The 17,530-nt window shown below is 39.7% G+C and overlaps 1 protein-coding gene across 2 annotated transcripts in view; it reads left to right on the top strand.

Moving 5' to 3' along the window:
• Window positions 1-17,530, top strand: part of LOC145351769 (gamma-aminobutyric acid receptor subunit alpha-6-like) — a 66,137-nt gene that overhangs the window by 30,646 nt on the left and 17,961 nt on the right. Inside the window, exon 9 of one of the 2 annotated variants that reach the window (XM_080201392.1) lies at window positions 8,463-11,251. The exons of the other annotated variant lie outside the window; for it this stretch is intronic. Within the exon in view, the coding sequence (XP_080057518.1) occupies window positions 8,463-8,744 (282 nt within the window). The 3' untranslated portion in view covers window positions 8,745-11,251. Of the gene's footprint in view, window positions 1-8,462; window positions 11,252-17,530 lie in introns of those variants that run through there. 2 annotated transcript variants of the gene reach the window in all.

Raw genomic sequence — 17,530 nt, 5'->3', positions numbered from 1 at the left:
CTGTTGTCTCTCTTGGGACCGAATCCATAAAGGAATTCCAGCAAGTGCTTGTTTCGTAGCCTCAGACAGTTTTTGCTTGCAAGTCCTTTTTAAAAAAAATAAACATACGTCTGTACGTAATTCAGATCTATGATCCATTGTCACAACACTAATGTGGTTGTGGTCTTAACTCCACTTTGCTAAGTGCCCCTCATAACCCATGACTCCCTTGTCTATCAAAAGTCTGTCTAACTCTGCTTTGAGGAAATTCAATGCTTTCTGGGGAGGAGAAACACCCTCCTTTAATGACCCTTCCAGGAAGTTAGGCTAAACCTGTATAGAACATTGGTTCATTCTCAACTGGTGTATTGTATCCAGTTTTGAATTTTACACCATAGGAAAGACCTGAAGGCATTAGAGAGTGTGCAGTAAAGATGCACAAAAATGGTTGCAGGAATGAGGAACTTTAGTCTGTGCATAGATTGGAGAAGTTGGAGCTATTTTCCTTGGGGAAGAGAAGATTGAGAGAAAAATTGATAGAAATATGCAATATCATGAGGGGAATGAATAAACAGATCGGGGGGGAACTGTTCCCATTGGTGGAAGGATTGAGAATGAAAGGGCACAGATTTAAATTAATCAGCAAAAGAAGCAATGAAATCACAAGGAGAAATGTTTTCACGCAGTGAGTGGTTGGGATCTGGTATGCATTGATTGATAGCATAGGTAGGTTCAATCAAGGCATTCAAGATGGAATTGGATTATTATCCGTCAAGGAGAAATGTGCAGGGCTACAAGAAGAAATTAGGGTAGTCACACTAAATAAATTGTTCCTTTGGATAGCTAGTTTGGACATAATGGGCCAAATTGCTTCCTTCTGTACTGTTACAATTTTGTGATGATGCTGGCTATGGAATTTCATCTCTGGTATGTTCAAATACTTCCTAAATTTAGCTGGCTTACTATTGATGTTCAAGGAGCATTTTCTGCAAGTTTGCCTTTTTTAAGTTCTAGCCATGATTTGTTACCTCACTTAGCTGACTGCAAAAAACTGAAGAAGAATTTATGAAAGGTTAAATGATATAGTGTCTGCAGAAAGAAAATGTTGAATGGTCTACATCTCAGGGCATAGAATTGCAACTGCTATGTACTCAATGGTTTATCTACCCACATCACTGTCCATTATATCATCATGGGGCTATTCCTGAGAATAAAAGGCAAAGAGGGCAGAAGAACCTAATTGAACAGGAGGCCAAGAGTAGCTTGGATTCGTTCTGAAAACTGGATGAATCCAAGCTATTAAGTTCAGGGATGTTTGAAGCTCTTTTGCATGCATTTGCAGGTCATGCATGCTTATTAAAAGGCAATCTCGCCATAATTAAGTCTCCCTTCCCAATTAAGTTATCTGTGAGCGAACAATACATGTCTTTGGATTTAAGACTGCATACAAGTGGCATGCAGCAAGCACTTGGAGTGAGTAGATCCTGTTTATTCCTCTCGTGGAGCATTGTGGAATAACACAATGATTGAGATCAGGTGGAGGCATTTGAAGAAGCAGGGAGGAGGACTGAAGGAAGGTGGAAGTCCACCAAATGGTGGGAGGCTGGGGACTTGGGACAGGGAGGGAGACAGGGTGTGAAAGCAAGAGTGCAGGAAAGTGAGAAGGACGGAAGGGCCTTGTGTCTTGTGAATGGGTGGGGGAGGGGGTTTCTAGTAAGAATGATGGGAGGAAGATGGTTCTAAAAATGCTGTCTACAGTGAGATTCTGGATGTTGAATTGGGTACAAAGGGAACAATGACAGTGAGAGGTGGGTAATCAGGTGTAGTGGAGTGGCAGATCTAGAGTGATGTGGGAGTGGTTGGGGGTACAGTGCAGAAATGGACAAAACTGGAGTCGGGATCAGGGAGGGCATGGGGCCAGTAACAGGTGTAGGCTGAGAGGGAAGAGAAGGCATGTGCAGGGTAATGATTCTAGGGTCAAGCACAACAAAGGAGTATTCTAGATAATAGAGTGGAGAGGCATAATAATATTGGGTAGGTCAAGGGACATGGGGGAAACTAATGGGCGACAGGGATAGGGTGGAAGTTAGTGGAGCCTGTTAGAAAGGCACATCATAGGCTACCCGCAGATATCTGAGAGGCAATGACAGACGTGGCTTACAAAGCCATGGTTTGTTATGACTTGTATGCTAGCTACTCTGTGAAGACCTGCATCCATGAGAACTGGGAGGCAACGCTATGCCTCGAGCATTAGAAGTGACTGACATTGAACAATTTCGCCAGTGCCTCATTCCAGGACTCCAATGGACATGTTTGGAAAAGACTCTGCCACACACAAATGCATCCAAGAGATAAAAGATGCCCTCTTCAGATGAGTTTTTGCCAAATTTGGCACAGACCCTGAGAGAAAGGCAACCAGAGCACTGTTTTCTTACAAATGGAAGAGGCAATTAACTGCATAAATGTGGTGCAGAGAGCTCTCTGGGATCAGAGCGATGCATTTATTAACAATAAGTGGTTTCATTCTATGAATATAAGGTTGGTATACGTTCACAGAAAACAAATCGTGCGTGCATTTTCCAGGGAGATCTCACACTGCCTACACACTGAACAATGTGCAGATGCCACAAGTATTTGCTCCACTTCAACTGCAGGACTGGCACCAGTGCAGAAATTGAAAAGTACCGCTGAGGACAGCTACCCATACCCAACGAAGGTAACAATAATGCAGACAATATGCCCGCTTAAAATGAGGTGCCACTTCTTGGATCGCTCAGGCGAACCGCTTCTCTACACTCACCAGAAAGAGTGACCAGCATTATTGTGGCCTACTGCATCCTACACAACTCCATTAAGCAAACACAGGATGATTTTGCAGAGGGGGAGATGGAGGAGTCATTTGTTTCCTCTGATGTGGAGGAAGAGAAAGATGATGCTGCTGATAGAGCAGTGGATGTTGCAAATACAATGTCAGAAGCCAGGGGAATGGTGCAACGCAGCAGACGGACACATGACAAAGTTATCGCCACCACATTCCAGGCCAAATGAGACACTGACACATCTGGACTACAATGTGGATTCTAATTCTCTGTTGGATGAGAGGCTGAAGTTCCCAGTGGATGCATTAAATTTATTGGCCGCATTAAACTGCACATTTTCACATTGAAACTACTGGTGATGTGATCATATTAGTCAATCTGATATGAAATACATTCCACTTGTGTAAAATGTGCTGTTCAGATAACACCCAGCAGGAGCACAACACTACCTGTATAACACTACATATTCCTGTGCCCTCTGGCACCTAGAAGGAAAAATGCTGCAAGTCTTTGGAGCGAACAATCCCATAAACATATTACGTTATAAACCACATGCTGTGTTAATTTGGCAGGGATACACTCATGTCTCACTGAAATATTCTCCAAATGGTGGAAATACTTTGTAAAAGAGCTCCGTCAGGTGGACACCATTGCAGCAATACCATGCAATGCCTCGGCTCAGACAGCAGATTCTAAGGGATGATAATCAGGTGAACACTATCCAATGGGTTGCCAGATGTGTTTCAAGGCTGCAAACTTACAAACAATACTCAAGTTTCAATCTGGCACGTCAGAGTATTTGGAGATGCCGTTACTGATGATATGGCACGATAAATGGTGCATTCTAAGCCTACATCATCCGTGACTGATCAGGAGTGAACTGAAATGATCTTAAATGCTTGCGGCCGTTGCCGCAATTACGAGCATAATGGAAAGGCAATACGCAAGAATAAGGTGAAACCAAACAAATATTTACAAGTGAGTTTCATAGATAAAGTGATTAGACATCTATGCCACCTTTATGTCTTCTGATTTCTTAATCTTTTCTTTTCTTTTACTATGCTTAGGTGCAACCCCAACATTCTTAGCTGAGGTGGAGGCAGCCTGCTGACTGCTGTGCTCCATTGCCTAAGATGACTGACAGCCTTCCTCTAGTGATCTGAGTCCAAGAGGACTCTGGCCTTCTGAGGGCCTTCTGACATGTGCAGTGCACCCTCCTCAATCTCACTTGTTGGAGGCAATGTGGTCACTGGAAAAGGGAAGGTGAAGAGGCCAGGCATCTTTGGAGTGTCCAGGATGAAGCCCCAAGGTACCTTTATAAGCACTCATCTACCCTATTGATGCACAATGGTACCTCCTTGACTCCTTGAGGAAAAGGGATGCCTAGAAACAGATTAAAGTGCCTGATTTCCATCTTGTCTAATCTTTGCTGCACTGAACTAGAGTGATGGAGCGCAGAGCCAAGTTCATTTCTGGCAGCCATCAAGTACTCTGCTGGACAAGGCCCAGCATGGCACTTGCTACCTTCCCCATTGATGAAACCATGCTCTTAGACCAAGTCCTCTAGCCTTTGCTCAAGTCCATGGGCTGCCTTAGGCATCTCTGTCTGACGTTTCACTTCCTGTCCCTGCATCTCCATCATGTCTCTTATGTCTGAATCCAGAGGGTCCTCATTTGCATGGGGCTCAGCTTTGGCTTGGTCTCTAGCAGCCTTCCGAAAGTTAGAGACTTCAGCAAATGCATTTGCTGCAAACAGACAATGATGTGCTCACCAGATTGCTGACTTGACCCTACTCTAGAATGAATACCCACCAAGGTAAATGTTTCTGCATTGGTGGAGGCTGCAGGTGGATGCTGTGATACTGTATCCTCCAGAGGATTTGGAAGCAACCTCTAAGATGGAGATGTTACTGGAACTGGGAAAAGGCTATCTCCTTGTTTGTTCTTTGACAAGCTATAAGTACCTGCAGTGGAGAATGAAAAGAATTAACTGATGGTCATGCATAAGCCCGTTTTTGAGCAATACTTCAGGATTTACACTTATATGTCCATTTGTGAATACCAGACTGGGTGTATCTTTACTCGATGGCTGTGACATTTGGTGCAAATGCAATGCTCAGTCTCAGTTCCACCTGAGAAGTTCCACGGTCCCTTCCACAAGTGGGGTGAGAATTCTTACATCTGGAACAACTCCTTCAGTCAGATTGTATTTCTGGTGATTATGAATATTTTTCTCTGGCAGGGAGACAATCAGACACTGAGACTGGAATTGTACCGACATGCCTGCCCTGATTCTGGAGGCAGGCATGTCTCGGAGAATAGCATTCTCCATTGAGCTCGAACGCGATCATGCGAAACTTGGGCAGACGTGCCGGTAAAATTCTGCCCTGAGTGTTAACCCAATGGATGTATCTCTCCTTTCTGAGCATGCATGCCCATGACAGCTTCTGAGCCCTCTCCAGTAAGTGTTTGACACCTGGACTGTCCTGCAACTGGTACAATCTTCACAGCATGAAGTGGCTCCCACACATTCAGTCCACATGTATCATCTGTTACCATAGAAACCATAGAAAATTTACAGCTCAGAAACAGGCCTTTTGGCCCTTCTTGTCTGTGCCAAACCATTTTTTGCCTAGTCCCATTGACCTGCACTTGGACCATATCCCTCCAGACCCCTCTCATCCATGTACCTGCCCAAGTTTTTCTTAAATGTTAAAAGTGACCCTGCATTTAACCACTTTATCCGGCAGCTCATTCCACACTCCCACCACACTCTGCGTGAAGAAGCTCCCCCCCCCGACTAATATTCCCTTTAAACTTTTCTCCTTTCACCCTTAACCCATGCCCTCTGGTTTTTTTCTCCCCTAGCCTCAGTGGAAAAAGCCTGCTTGCATTCACTCTATCTATACCCATCATGATCTTATACACCTCTATCAAATCTCCCCTCATTCTTCTACGCACCAGGGTATAAAGTCCTAACCTATTCAATCTCTCTCTGTAACTCAGCTTCTCAAGTCCTGGCAACATCCTCGTGGACCTTCTCTGCACTCTTTCTACCTTATTTACATCCTTCCTGTAATTAGGTGACCAAAACTGTACACAATACTCTAAATTCGGCCTCTCCAACGCCTTATATAACCTTACCATAACACTCCAACTTTTATACTCAATACTCCGATTTATAAAGGCCAATGTAGCAAAAGCACTCTTTATGACCCTACCCACCTGTGATGTCACTTTTAGAGAATTCTGTACCTGTATTGCCAGATCCCTCTGTTCAACTGCACTCTTCAGAGTCTTACCATTTACCCTGTACATTCTACTTTGGTTTATCCTTCCAAAGTGCAATACCTCACATTTGTCTGCGTTAAATTCCATTTGCTATTTTTGCCATTTTTCAACCCATTTTTCTAGTTGTTAAGGTCTGAAACCGAAACTTCCTCTGCACTAACACACTGAGACTGTTTAGAGACCCTATGAATATTACTTTTCAGTGACTATATTGTGCCACTCACTCTGGTGGAATGTAGCAGATTGTCTATTCTCTTCTGGTACTGTGCCCAGGTTCTGAGCCCCAGTGGCACTAACCCACGCTGTGACCTCCATCATCAGAAAGGAGGCCCTCCTGCTGCCATCTCTGGGAATCAAGACCTCTTTTCTTTCCCAGTGGCCTGAAGGAAAACCTGTAGCAAGTCATCACTGAACCATTGGGCCAATCTTTTTCTCCTCTGAGACATATTTGGTGGGGAGCGGGGGTTGCGGGGGGGAGATCCATTGGGCGTGAATTCGGGGGGAATCTCTCAACGGTTTGGCTGTAGTCTTTGCACCCACATAGACAGACAAACTGATGCTGGTGGATTGCAGGGAATGATGTCTGTCTTGATCCCCTTTAAATATGGTGCCCAGACTTGCCACCCTATGAGGTAATGGTAATGGCACCAACTTCCTGCCCACTCCCATCTCGTGATTCACCGCAGCCTTCAACCATGCATAATTAATTGGCTGGCAAATCTGTGGTCTTGTGTGGCAATCTATTGCGGCCCCAAGCAGAAATGTCATTCATTTTCAGACCCACCGTCTACAAACATGCTGCTACTGGAAGATTCTGCCTATAATCTCTTGCTGCACAGAATGCAGTAGTTGAAAGTATTTCCTTTTTTAAAAAAAATACTTCCAGCAATGCAGAAATGTGTTCAGTAAGCTTACTAACGGATAGCTATGAAGGCAATCCAAACAGGCATTCAACAATGACTTTGAGAGGATATTGGAAAAGTACTTGAAGGAAACAAACCCAGAGGAATATGAGGATTTAATGAGGTAATGGGACTGATGGATTGTCCCACGGAGAGCCAGCATGGAATCAATGGGCTGAATATGCTCTAAATGATTCTACTTCCACTGAACTTACAGCATAAAAAGCCAAAAATGTAAAATATTTGTGGGTGTGGGTGTTGGATGGGTGTGGTGCTGGGTGGTAGCAGCTATGCATGTTTAAGATTGGATGTTATCAGAATCTGCAGGGTCTAAAATGGTGCTAAATCAACATTCTATACTGACTGACATCATGATGTGCCATTCTGCATGTTTCCAATGTACACCTATGCAGTTATCCTTCGTAAGATGGCGAGCAGAGCTACATCAAAGGGAATGAGGTGGAATCAGCACTTAGTTACCCAGGAATTAGAAGTGGTTTCACTTCTTCTGACTTTTCTTAGGTAACTATTCTGGTAAGACAATCAGAACCATCTGAAGTTTACAATTTATATTGTACTTTTGGATGGTTTCCATTGCAGGGCAATTAAGCAATCGCCTAATGGAAGTTTGAGCTTTCAGGACAATTACCATTCAATCCTTACCTGGGAGCCCCCTAGTTATGATACCGCAGAACTGGGAAGTTACAGACCATTGCATTTTATAGGACTAATTTCCATTTTTGTCCATATTGAATAGAAGTATGAAACAAATCACAATAGCATTTCTAAAGGTTTAAATTTAGTTTACCGAATTAAATGGAACTGGTGAAACAATTAAGTCATGCGTTGTATGTGCCTCCACAAAATCTGTGGCATGTGTTTATTTGTAGCTGTTCATGGATGACTTGTAACAATTACAGGAATATATGTTTTGCACATTTGTTCCTTGTGTATGCAGTACACCTTATGTGTCATTCGTGTGTGCATGCCTCTGCTTCTGCATTTGTGTATCGCTGTATAGTTCTTTGATTTGTAGTGTTTCATTTGTGGATGTCAATGGAGCACATTTATTTTGTATTATTAAGGGCACATAGTAATTAAAGAAGTTTGGTTTGAATGAATGTATTAGATACTCCATATAATGTTGTTTTGTTCAGAGCCCACCTGAGCTGCGCAACAAGCAGATTTCAAATACATGAGCGCGGTGGTCTGGTCCTATTACGCTATGCTAACCCAGCTTTGTGGGATTAATTTTATATTCCCATCTGAGCCTCTTACAAATTGTTTAGAAATTTATTTAATGCATCCAGTAAGTAGATGATTTGTGTAATATGACTTAAAGTTGTTTGATCATGTTTAATTTCACTTCCAGGAAATATTACAAATCTTGAAACCGGACCACAGTTACTACCAGAAAAGATGATAAATTCACTATATTTTCTATAAGAAATTTTTCTTTTTTATTTTGTAGCATTCTGATTCCAATTCCAACTTAAAGAAAAGATTTAACTCCTTGGCACCTCAGAAAGAGTCAGCAGCCAACGTAGAAACAGATGCTAACAGCAATGTGCCACCAATTTTGTGTTCCCCTCCTGGCGTCGCTCCATCTGCTCAACCACAACCTGATACTGGCACAAGCAAGATAGACCAGTATGCCAGGATCCTTTTCCCATTATCATTTGGAGCATTTAACCTGGTGTACTGGATAGTATACCTTTCAAAAGACACAATGGAAATGGGAAGTAACATATAACTTCCTATGCCAAATGTTACGTGTATGTGAAGCCAAACAGTATTGTATTAGTATGTACACAAAAATAATGGATGTAGCAGAATTTGTTACAAGATAGCCACACAAGTGATGGGTTCAAATAACAAAATTTATCATAGGCAAAATATGCTACTACATTGAAATACTCTTCTACATATCTTTTATTCTTTATAATAAGTAAACATTGAAAATACCCACTGAAGAAAGAATGAACCAGAGTGACAACAGTACAATTTGACAGTGTAAACTGCACAATTTCTCAGTTGAAGGAATGAACTCAATGGACTAAGTCTGCTTTATGCAGTCTATATTCTTGCCCTGGTGGAATGTGTTTTGAGTATACCATATGATTGAATCTATAATCATAACAAGTTTTGGTTTGACTCTTGCATACCGGGAAATACTGTGGGTTGTATGTATTGGGACCTTGTAACATATTATTAGCTTTTTTTAGCTTCAATACTGAAAGATTTTGGAGACTTATTTTGTGTGCTTAGTGTGGGTTTAAGCAAAATACTGCAATATATTATAACATTTTATTTTTATCAAAGGCATTATTTGTTCACAGTTTTAATTTGGTGGAAAAGTTGTGTAAAATAATATATTTTTTTAGAAAAAGAAAATCCAAATTTTACATTGCAGCAGTGGCACTTCAATCACCTAATCCTGAAGAGGGAATAACAATTTAATTAGTGAGAAATCTTCACCATCGTAACTTATTTATGAAAATCAAACAGTCACAGCTAAAACCTGATCAACCTTTACATATATATTTGATGTTTTAACTGCATAATTGCTTAAATAATGAATGGTGACACCATCATTAATGGTGACTTGAAGGACGCAATGAACTTGACATTGGTTCAGATTTTATTACCAGCAACCTACTGAATTTATTACCAGGTTTTCTTTTACTTCAGTTTGCTCTACCCTGTCATAGAACTTCCACTGAATGGCTTCATTTTTTTTGCCTCACTGCTGCGGTGCTTTGTGTTGACTGAGATAATCAGTCACCACAACAAAATTGAATTCGACCAGTAAGAGTTGAGTAATGTACACTGTTACAGTAGGCCAGTGCCTTGAAATTTTGTTTGAATATCTTGGGGATTTTATTTTATTCTGAGTTCACGTGTGATTACTCAAATCCTTCAAGAGATTAAACAAGATAGGGGAACACAATATACAGATTGTTACTTACTAGTCTAGAGTTGAGGTCACCTGGAATTAGCTTTCTTTCCAGTTATTTACCGCTTTAAAGATAGTGAGGGGAGTCTTGGTTTTTAGCACAAAATGAGCAACATTGAATCAGCAGTTTATTTTATGCTCCACCTGATTCTGTTTTCAAATGACTTCAATGGAAAATAAGGCAGAGTAAAGCAGGTTGCCAATTCACTATTGGTCATTTCATACTTCTGCCGAAGAACAGTCTCACTCTCGTTGATATTCAACAAAACAGTTTTAAGTGTCATCCTCTATGAAGCTGAACCCCAGCTTTGATATTTAATAGGAGGGATGAGCCCCAATAAACATATATTACTAATTAAACCATGTTCTGTCTGCTCTGGATGTTAGAAAAGTAAGTGTCTGCTACAGAACCATTGAAATATTAGAATATGGCAGTAACTGTCAGTATTGGAAAATATACAGAGGTGTCTCAGTGCAATGAAAAACCCAACCCAGTGAAATGGAGCTGAATTGCGTTCATGGGTTAAGTGATAAAAATAATGCAGTGACACCCCAGGAATTTGTCACAATTCACCAACTATTGGATGCTATCTTTTACTATTCACTCCCTGGACGCTTTTCATTATATTGAAACACTCTAATAGGTTTTCCCTTAACCGTTTTTCTGTTTCAGTAAAAAAAGTCTCATTTAGCCTCTTTTATAACTGTATCCTTGCATTTTTGTACAATTTTAGTTAACCTCCACTGTGCCGTTTAATTTCTACAAGTCCAGTATGCATCTTATAAAAGTGTTTCTAGCACCCTGTTCCTGATGTGGGCTAACAAATACCTTGTGCAAATTTAGCATCACATATGTGCTCTTAATGCTCGTATGCACAATAAAGTTTATTTATTTCTGTAAAAAAATTGAAATGATTTTGCTATGAACAGGAAGTGTAGACAAAATCTTCTGATGGAGTTAATGAATTTTTATTGCAGACTAACAATTAAAGTTACAAGATTCTTGAAGAATCTTAGGTGGAAGATTATGCTGAAATTCTGCTTGTTTCAGAATATTGGTCTCAGCAGCATCTTCTGGCTAAAGTTCCTGTTCATCACTTTCTGTAGGGGATGATCATTTGTGTCTACACCGCTTAGTGCTTATGAAACTGCATACAGACTAATTTTCTCTGCACCTAAATAAGGGCATTTTTTATTCAATAAAATCAAAATGCAACTCACTACTTTCAAGTTCTTTTTAATACATCAAAATGATGACTGCAGGATAAATGAGATTTTCTCTCCAGTATGTTGTCACGGCAAAATTTGGCAGTTGCACTAATAGAATCATTGAATTTCACAGATGAATACAAAGTAAAAGAAAATCAGGTAAGTACCCTGAAGCAGAAAAAAAACAATATGAATATGTAATACCTGTTTCTGACAGAAATGGCAGACTCTATATGGAATATTATTCTGCTTTTAAATTGAGTTCTAGCATGGATCAACTTTATACATGTGTAAATAATGCACTGCTATTCTCTCCAATATGTAAAATTGTTTTATTGATTTCCTGTCATGGTGCATATTTCTAATAATTAATTTGTTCTATTCAATTAGCTAACTGCTTACAAGTGATATAAAATACATGTTTAAGGCTGTATATAATACAAATTAGCACTGGAAAATGTTTCAAACATACTACTTCGATAATATGACTTTTTTAGAAAAAGGTTTATTTTAAATTTTGACTATTATTATCTCAATTACCCAAAGACCTGAGCTTTGAAACAAATTTTAATTCTGAAGAGAAATATATCCTTAAGAAAAACAAAGATAGAAGAGTTTAGTAAAAAGAACTAGGCCAGGTCATAAAGTAGTATATGAGATATTAGAAATTGAGACAGAAAACATACTGATGTCACTTACCAATTAAAGAGTTACCTTTGTGTTGCAATATTGGAAAATTTATCCCAGACAATTTGATAATGGGACTTTTAATATAATTAACTGAGTGAAAGAATTGGCAAGTTGATGTCAACAATTTCTCTGTAGCACTACCAAATAACATAATCTTTATACATTGTATATTATAATATTTGAATGTGCCCAATCTTTCTATGCATGTACTCAAAATTGCATCCAGCACTGCTGTATATTTTGCATGCATTGCCCATTTCTTCCAGACTACTTTACTTTTATGCTCAGAAGGTTTTTTCTTTGCAGAAGTAAAATGCGATACTTTTCCTTAAAATATTTTCTGGATTCAACTTATTATATATACTACTTTTTCTCTTTGGCATGTGTATAGTGACACCTGGAGTAGTCTTTTCATAGAAGTGTTTACTTTTGTATCTTCCGAACCTGAAAATGTATTCGTAAACAATATAAATAAGCAAAGAATCTTAACACTTTAACACATGGTACACATTAGATGAAAGCTAATGATTAATTCAGTTGCAGTAGTATTTAATTTTCAATGTTCATCTCCTGCAGTGTACATTAAAGGTAGGCAAAAGCTGATAACTCATTCATGTTTTGTTACTATGTGCCTTAACTTCCATTGATGTATACCACATGAGATGAAAGCTAATATAGATTTTAATATGAATTTCTGTGGATGGGATATGCAAACTAGAGCAGTTATACAGCCAGCAGGCAATTCAATACTTAAGAGCAAGAGAAGGTAGATAGGTGATGGAGGGAATATTTTATTTACTATCTTAGATGAGTACAGTAGCCATATATATCATGTCCTTCTCCCACACACAGTGAATGCAGCAGCAAGTACTGTAGCTACTTTACAAAACAAAACTATTTATTCCAGGTTTGAATTTCTATTATGAATGAATATTATAATGGCTCAAAAATTGATGTCAAAATAATGGTAATGGTGCTTGCCATTATTTAAGTGCAAATGCTGCAGCAAATACAGGTGAGGGCAGATGTGTGATAAAATGAAAAGATTGGGTGGTGGCTGTTGGATATTTCATAGAATCCCTACAGTAGAAAAGGAGGCCATTTGGCACATTGAGTCTGTACCAACCACAATACCACACAGGCCCTATTCCTGTAACCCCACAGATTTACCCTGCTAATCCCCTTGACATTAGAGTCAATTTAGAATGGCCAATCAACCTAACCCGCACATCTTTGGACAGTGGGAGGAAACCAGAGCACCCAAAGGAAACCCACGCAGACATGGGGAGAACATGCAACCTCCACATAGGCAGTGACCGGAGGCCAGAATCGATCCTGGCTTGCTGGTGCTATGAGGCAGCAGTGCTCAGCATTGTGCCATCATGTCGCTCAATAGTTAGCTTTGTGTAAATGACATCTTGCTGTCCATCTCCCCATAGAGCGATTTAAGTGTGAATTATAGGTCAACTCACCACACATAATTAAGTCATATCATTTCAAGTACGTTCTAATGATGTGCTAAGTTTCAATTATTTGCAGTCAAATGCTCAGAGATGGAAAATGAACGATGATAAGTGTGAAGTCTCAAACTTCCAGCTTTCGATTGTTGTTGGAGATTTTAATTTAAAACATGAAAACATGAATCTTCTCTTAGTAAAAAGATAATTTAGTTCAAAGCATTTGTGCTGGTGTTTGTGCTTCACATAAGTCTCATCCTATTCAATCCTATCCAATCTACCTCATCTGAGCCTATTCTGTTCCTTTTATTCTGATGTTCCTTTCTGATTTTCTTTAGAAAGCATTTAAACTATTTGCCTCAACCATTTTCCCTAACCACTCTTTCAGTAAATAATTTCTCCTGATTTACATGTTGGATTTAGTAGTAACTGTCATTTCTTTTTCTGATGCTGAACATAATTCTAACTTACAATTCACTATTCACTCCACAATCCTTCAATTTCATTGATCAACAAAGATAAGCAGTTCTCGTTCAGATCCCAGATGCTTTGTAGAGAGTGTTATACCATTTCTATCTGACTCTTCCAGCAATATAAAGTGCGAAATACCCTGGAGATTTAATAGGAAATGACAAGCCTAACTAGCGATGGGTAACCTATGTTGACTCTTCACAGGAATTTTTTGACCATTGTGTTTGGAGCATTTGAACTGAGAATGGAGTGGGAGACAACCCACCACTCTCCCACTCCCAGTAAATCATGTCAGTAGTTTGAAACATAGGCCCAGGCTTTTGTTAAATAAATTTGTTAGATAGATCTTTGATAGACAAGGGAGTTGAGAGTTATGGGTTAGACAGGAAAGTGGAGTTGAGACCACAATCAGATCAGCCGTGATCTTATTGAATGGCAAAGCAGACTCAAAGGGACAAAAGGCCCATTTCTGTCCCTAAGTCCAAGTCCCTAGGCTCTTGGTACTTAATAAACCCTCTGTCTGTCCAAAATGAATGTAAAGAAACAGGTGGCTGGTTGTTGGCATGCAAGAATGAATTGCCCGTGGGCCATTTGCTGATAGTACATCTAGAGGGGTGTGACTGGAACAGAAAACGTGGTAAATTTTGAGTAAATCTTAGTTATGCCATCTCGACTACATGTTAAAGAATTCTGCTTGTCTAAAATGGTCTCACATCATCTGAAGTGACATGAAATGTCAATCTGTTAAAATAATTAGAAGTGACTTTTTTGTCATTTCTGTTTTATTTAAACAAAAACAGCTAATGTCATCACCTAGGGAACAATATGGAGGAACTATCAATTCTGCTGATATGTGGAAACTGAATCACCATGCATATATCTGAAGTACTCTGTGTGAAGGATGCTATCTGCTGATGTTAATTCTGCTTGTTCCTCTGTTAGAAATAGTAAATCCCTCAATATATTAGTGGTATCATTAGAACTTATGAATCACACAAAATTTAAAATAAACAAAAGAAACCAAAGCCATATTCCAATTATTACCAAATTGGATAGCAGATTTTTTGTGGAGCTAATTTCTTTCCACACAATCCCTGAAGCTCTGTAATGTTAGGAAGCCACATTTATTTATGCAGAAATCTCCGAGAATTTATGTAAAATACATCAGTGCAAACCATCAAGTCTCCCTAATATTGTGAGCTTCAGGGACTTCAGTGAAAATTGCATTCTGTGAAAATCATACACCCCTCATTATAATTCTTTGTCGCTGTGATTTTTCTATGGAAGGAAGAACTTAATAGTGGGACTTCTTTGTAAAATATCCTAAATCAATAAATAGTTAGAAGACAAAAAAAAGTTGTCTATTTGTATAACTGCACAATTAGTCAGTAATGGAAAATTGTTCAAAGTATTTGGATGCTCATTTTCCAGTGTGCTATTAATATAAAGTTCTGCAATTTATTTTCATCCATTGTGGAAATGTGCAATAACTTCTGAATTGGAATTTCCTGTAATTTGATTCTGTTTGCCTTCAAGATATTTAGTTTTTAAAAATTGCAGGAAAATGCTGTGGTGGTAAATTTCAAGTTGTTGAAAATATTGTGTCTTTGTATGTTTGGTATGTTCCTTTGATTTAAAATAAAATCTATAATTCCATTTGTCTGATTGAAGATGACTTTATGTTCAAGCATTTGTTTTGTCCACTTTACACACTTTTGATCATTTTCTTCCCATGTTTGTTAGTAAAATTGTGTGTGTGTGTGTGTGTGTGTGTGTGTGTGTGTGTGTGTGTGTGTGTGTGTGTGTGTGTGTGTGTGTGCATTTGTTTGGATGGGTGGGTGGGGAACGGCTGCTTATAGTGACTGTGGCTTGGGGGGGAAGTTACAATGTGTGGGAATTAGGGGGTGTTGATTAAAATGTGTGTCTGGGAGTACTGAAGAGCAGCTGATTATTGTGGTGTGTGATAGGAAGGAGAAGGGTTGAGTACTGTGTGTGTGTGTGTGTGTGTGTGTGTGTGTGTGTGTGTGTGTGTGTGTGTGTGTGTGTGTGTGTGTGTGTGTGTGTGTGGCGGGGGGGGTAGTGGAGGGGTAGGGGGCGGGGAGAGGGGAACGCAGGGAAGGGCAGTGAATATGTGTGGCAGGGGGAGAGGGATTGATTACAGTTTTTTTGTTGGGAGAAAGGATTTGATTACAGTATGTGTATTGGTTGTGGATAGGGGCTGATAGCAGTGTCTAGTGGGCGAGAGAGGCTGATTACAGAATGTCTAGGTGTTGTGGGGGAGAAGGATTGATTACAGTGATCGTAGGAAGTGTGGGGTGGGTGAGTATGAATGCTGTGGGCTGCAATAACAAGTAACATTGAGGTACCACGTAATGGTTGAAACAGAATTCAGAAAACAAATTTATTGCAGAGGTAGTTTTTGTATTGAATCTAGACTGCCTGCCTCTTGGAGAGCTGATGATGTCATGGGATGATCATGTGATCGTTCTCCTCAAAGGGCCATGCCACAAAAGTTTAACTATCACAAATTTATAACATCCCCTCCTCTTTATTTCAAAGCCACAACAACAAATTACTAAGATACATAGCATCATAAATATGCCGTGTACATTAGGCAATGCCACATGACCACGCAATACAAATGATAGCAAAAGCAATCTGGCGGATGTTGATTCCTCGCTAGTTGAATTTATCTTTCAGGAATGCGGCTGTGTCTTACCCTGGACATATTCTCAGGAACATCTGTAGATATTCCTTCCCTTAGAGGGGTCTCGGTTTCATCACCGGTGGAAGATCTAGCAGCAATAATAGGATTATCAGCTATTTTGTGTTCATGTGATTCGTTGGTAGTAACAGGCCCAACATCAGGAGTTGGAGATAGCGGTTCATCTTGAGGTGATTCTGACAACCCATTGCATGAACCTAGCAACTGATCAGCGTGACATCTCCAGACCACTTCATCCTCAGTTTGAACCATGTACAAGATGGAACCAGTTCTTGCCAAGACAATTGTAGGTACCCACTTTTCACTAGTAGTATATATATATATATATAACTATATATAGCTATTGGTGAACAAGCATTATTTAGCGCTCACTTGCCTCATAGTAATTTGGGACTGTTGGTTTCACTCTACTATTGCTGATGTTTCTTGGGATATTAAAATATCAAATGTTATTCTTAGTTTCCACTTCGTGAATAACGATGTGGGTGAACTCTCTGTGGTTGCATGTGTTGTATTTCTGTAGGATGCCAGAAAGCAATTAAAATTTATTTATTTGTTACAAGCAAGGCTTACATTAACACTGCAACGAAGTCACTGTGAAATTCCCCTAGTTGCCACACTACTGTGCTTCTTCGGGTCAATGCAGCTGACCAGCGTGTCTTTCAGACAGTGGGAGAAAACCAGAATACCCAGAGGAAACCCACACAGATCCTGGGAAAACGTGCAAATTCCACCCAGACAGTGACCTAAGCCACAAATCGAACCTGTGAGGCAGCAGTGCTAACTATTATGCCACCATGCCGATGTTGAGTTAACAATTTTAGGTCTCAAGATGCTATCATTGATTGTTTCAAGGATTGTGCAAAACTTACAGCTAGCCCATCATCAGATGGATGATAGGGCACTGATTCTGATACGTTGAATACAACTCACTCTGAAGTTATCTTCAAATTCTTGTGAAGTAAGCTGTGAACCATTGTCACTCCAGCTGCGAAGATCTTAGCAAGTTTCTCAATGGTTTGTTCAGTGGT

This window comes from Carcharhinus amblyrhynchos, chromosome 13 (assembly GCF_965287045.1).
Source record: "Carcharhinus amblyrhynchos chromosome 13, sCarAmb.v2.hapA, whole genome shotgun sequence".
In the NCBI taxonomy this organism is placed as follows: Eukaryota; Metazoa; Chordata; class Chondrichthyes; order Carcharhiniformes; family Carcharhinidae; genus Carcharhinus; species Carcharhinus amblyrhynchos.
Note: the sequence above shows the minus strand (reverse complement) of the source record. Positions and strands in the feature narration are given on the sequence as shown.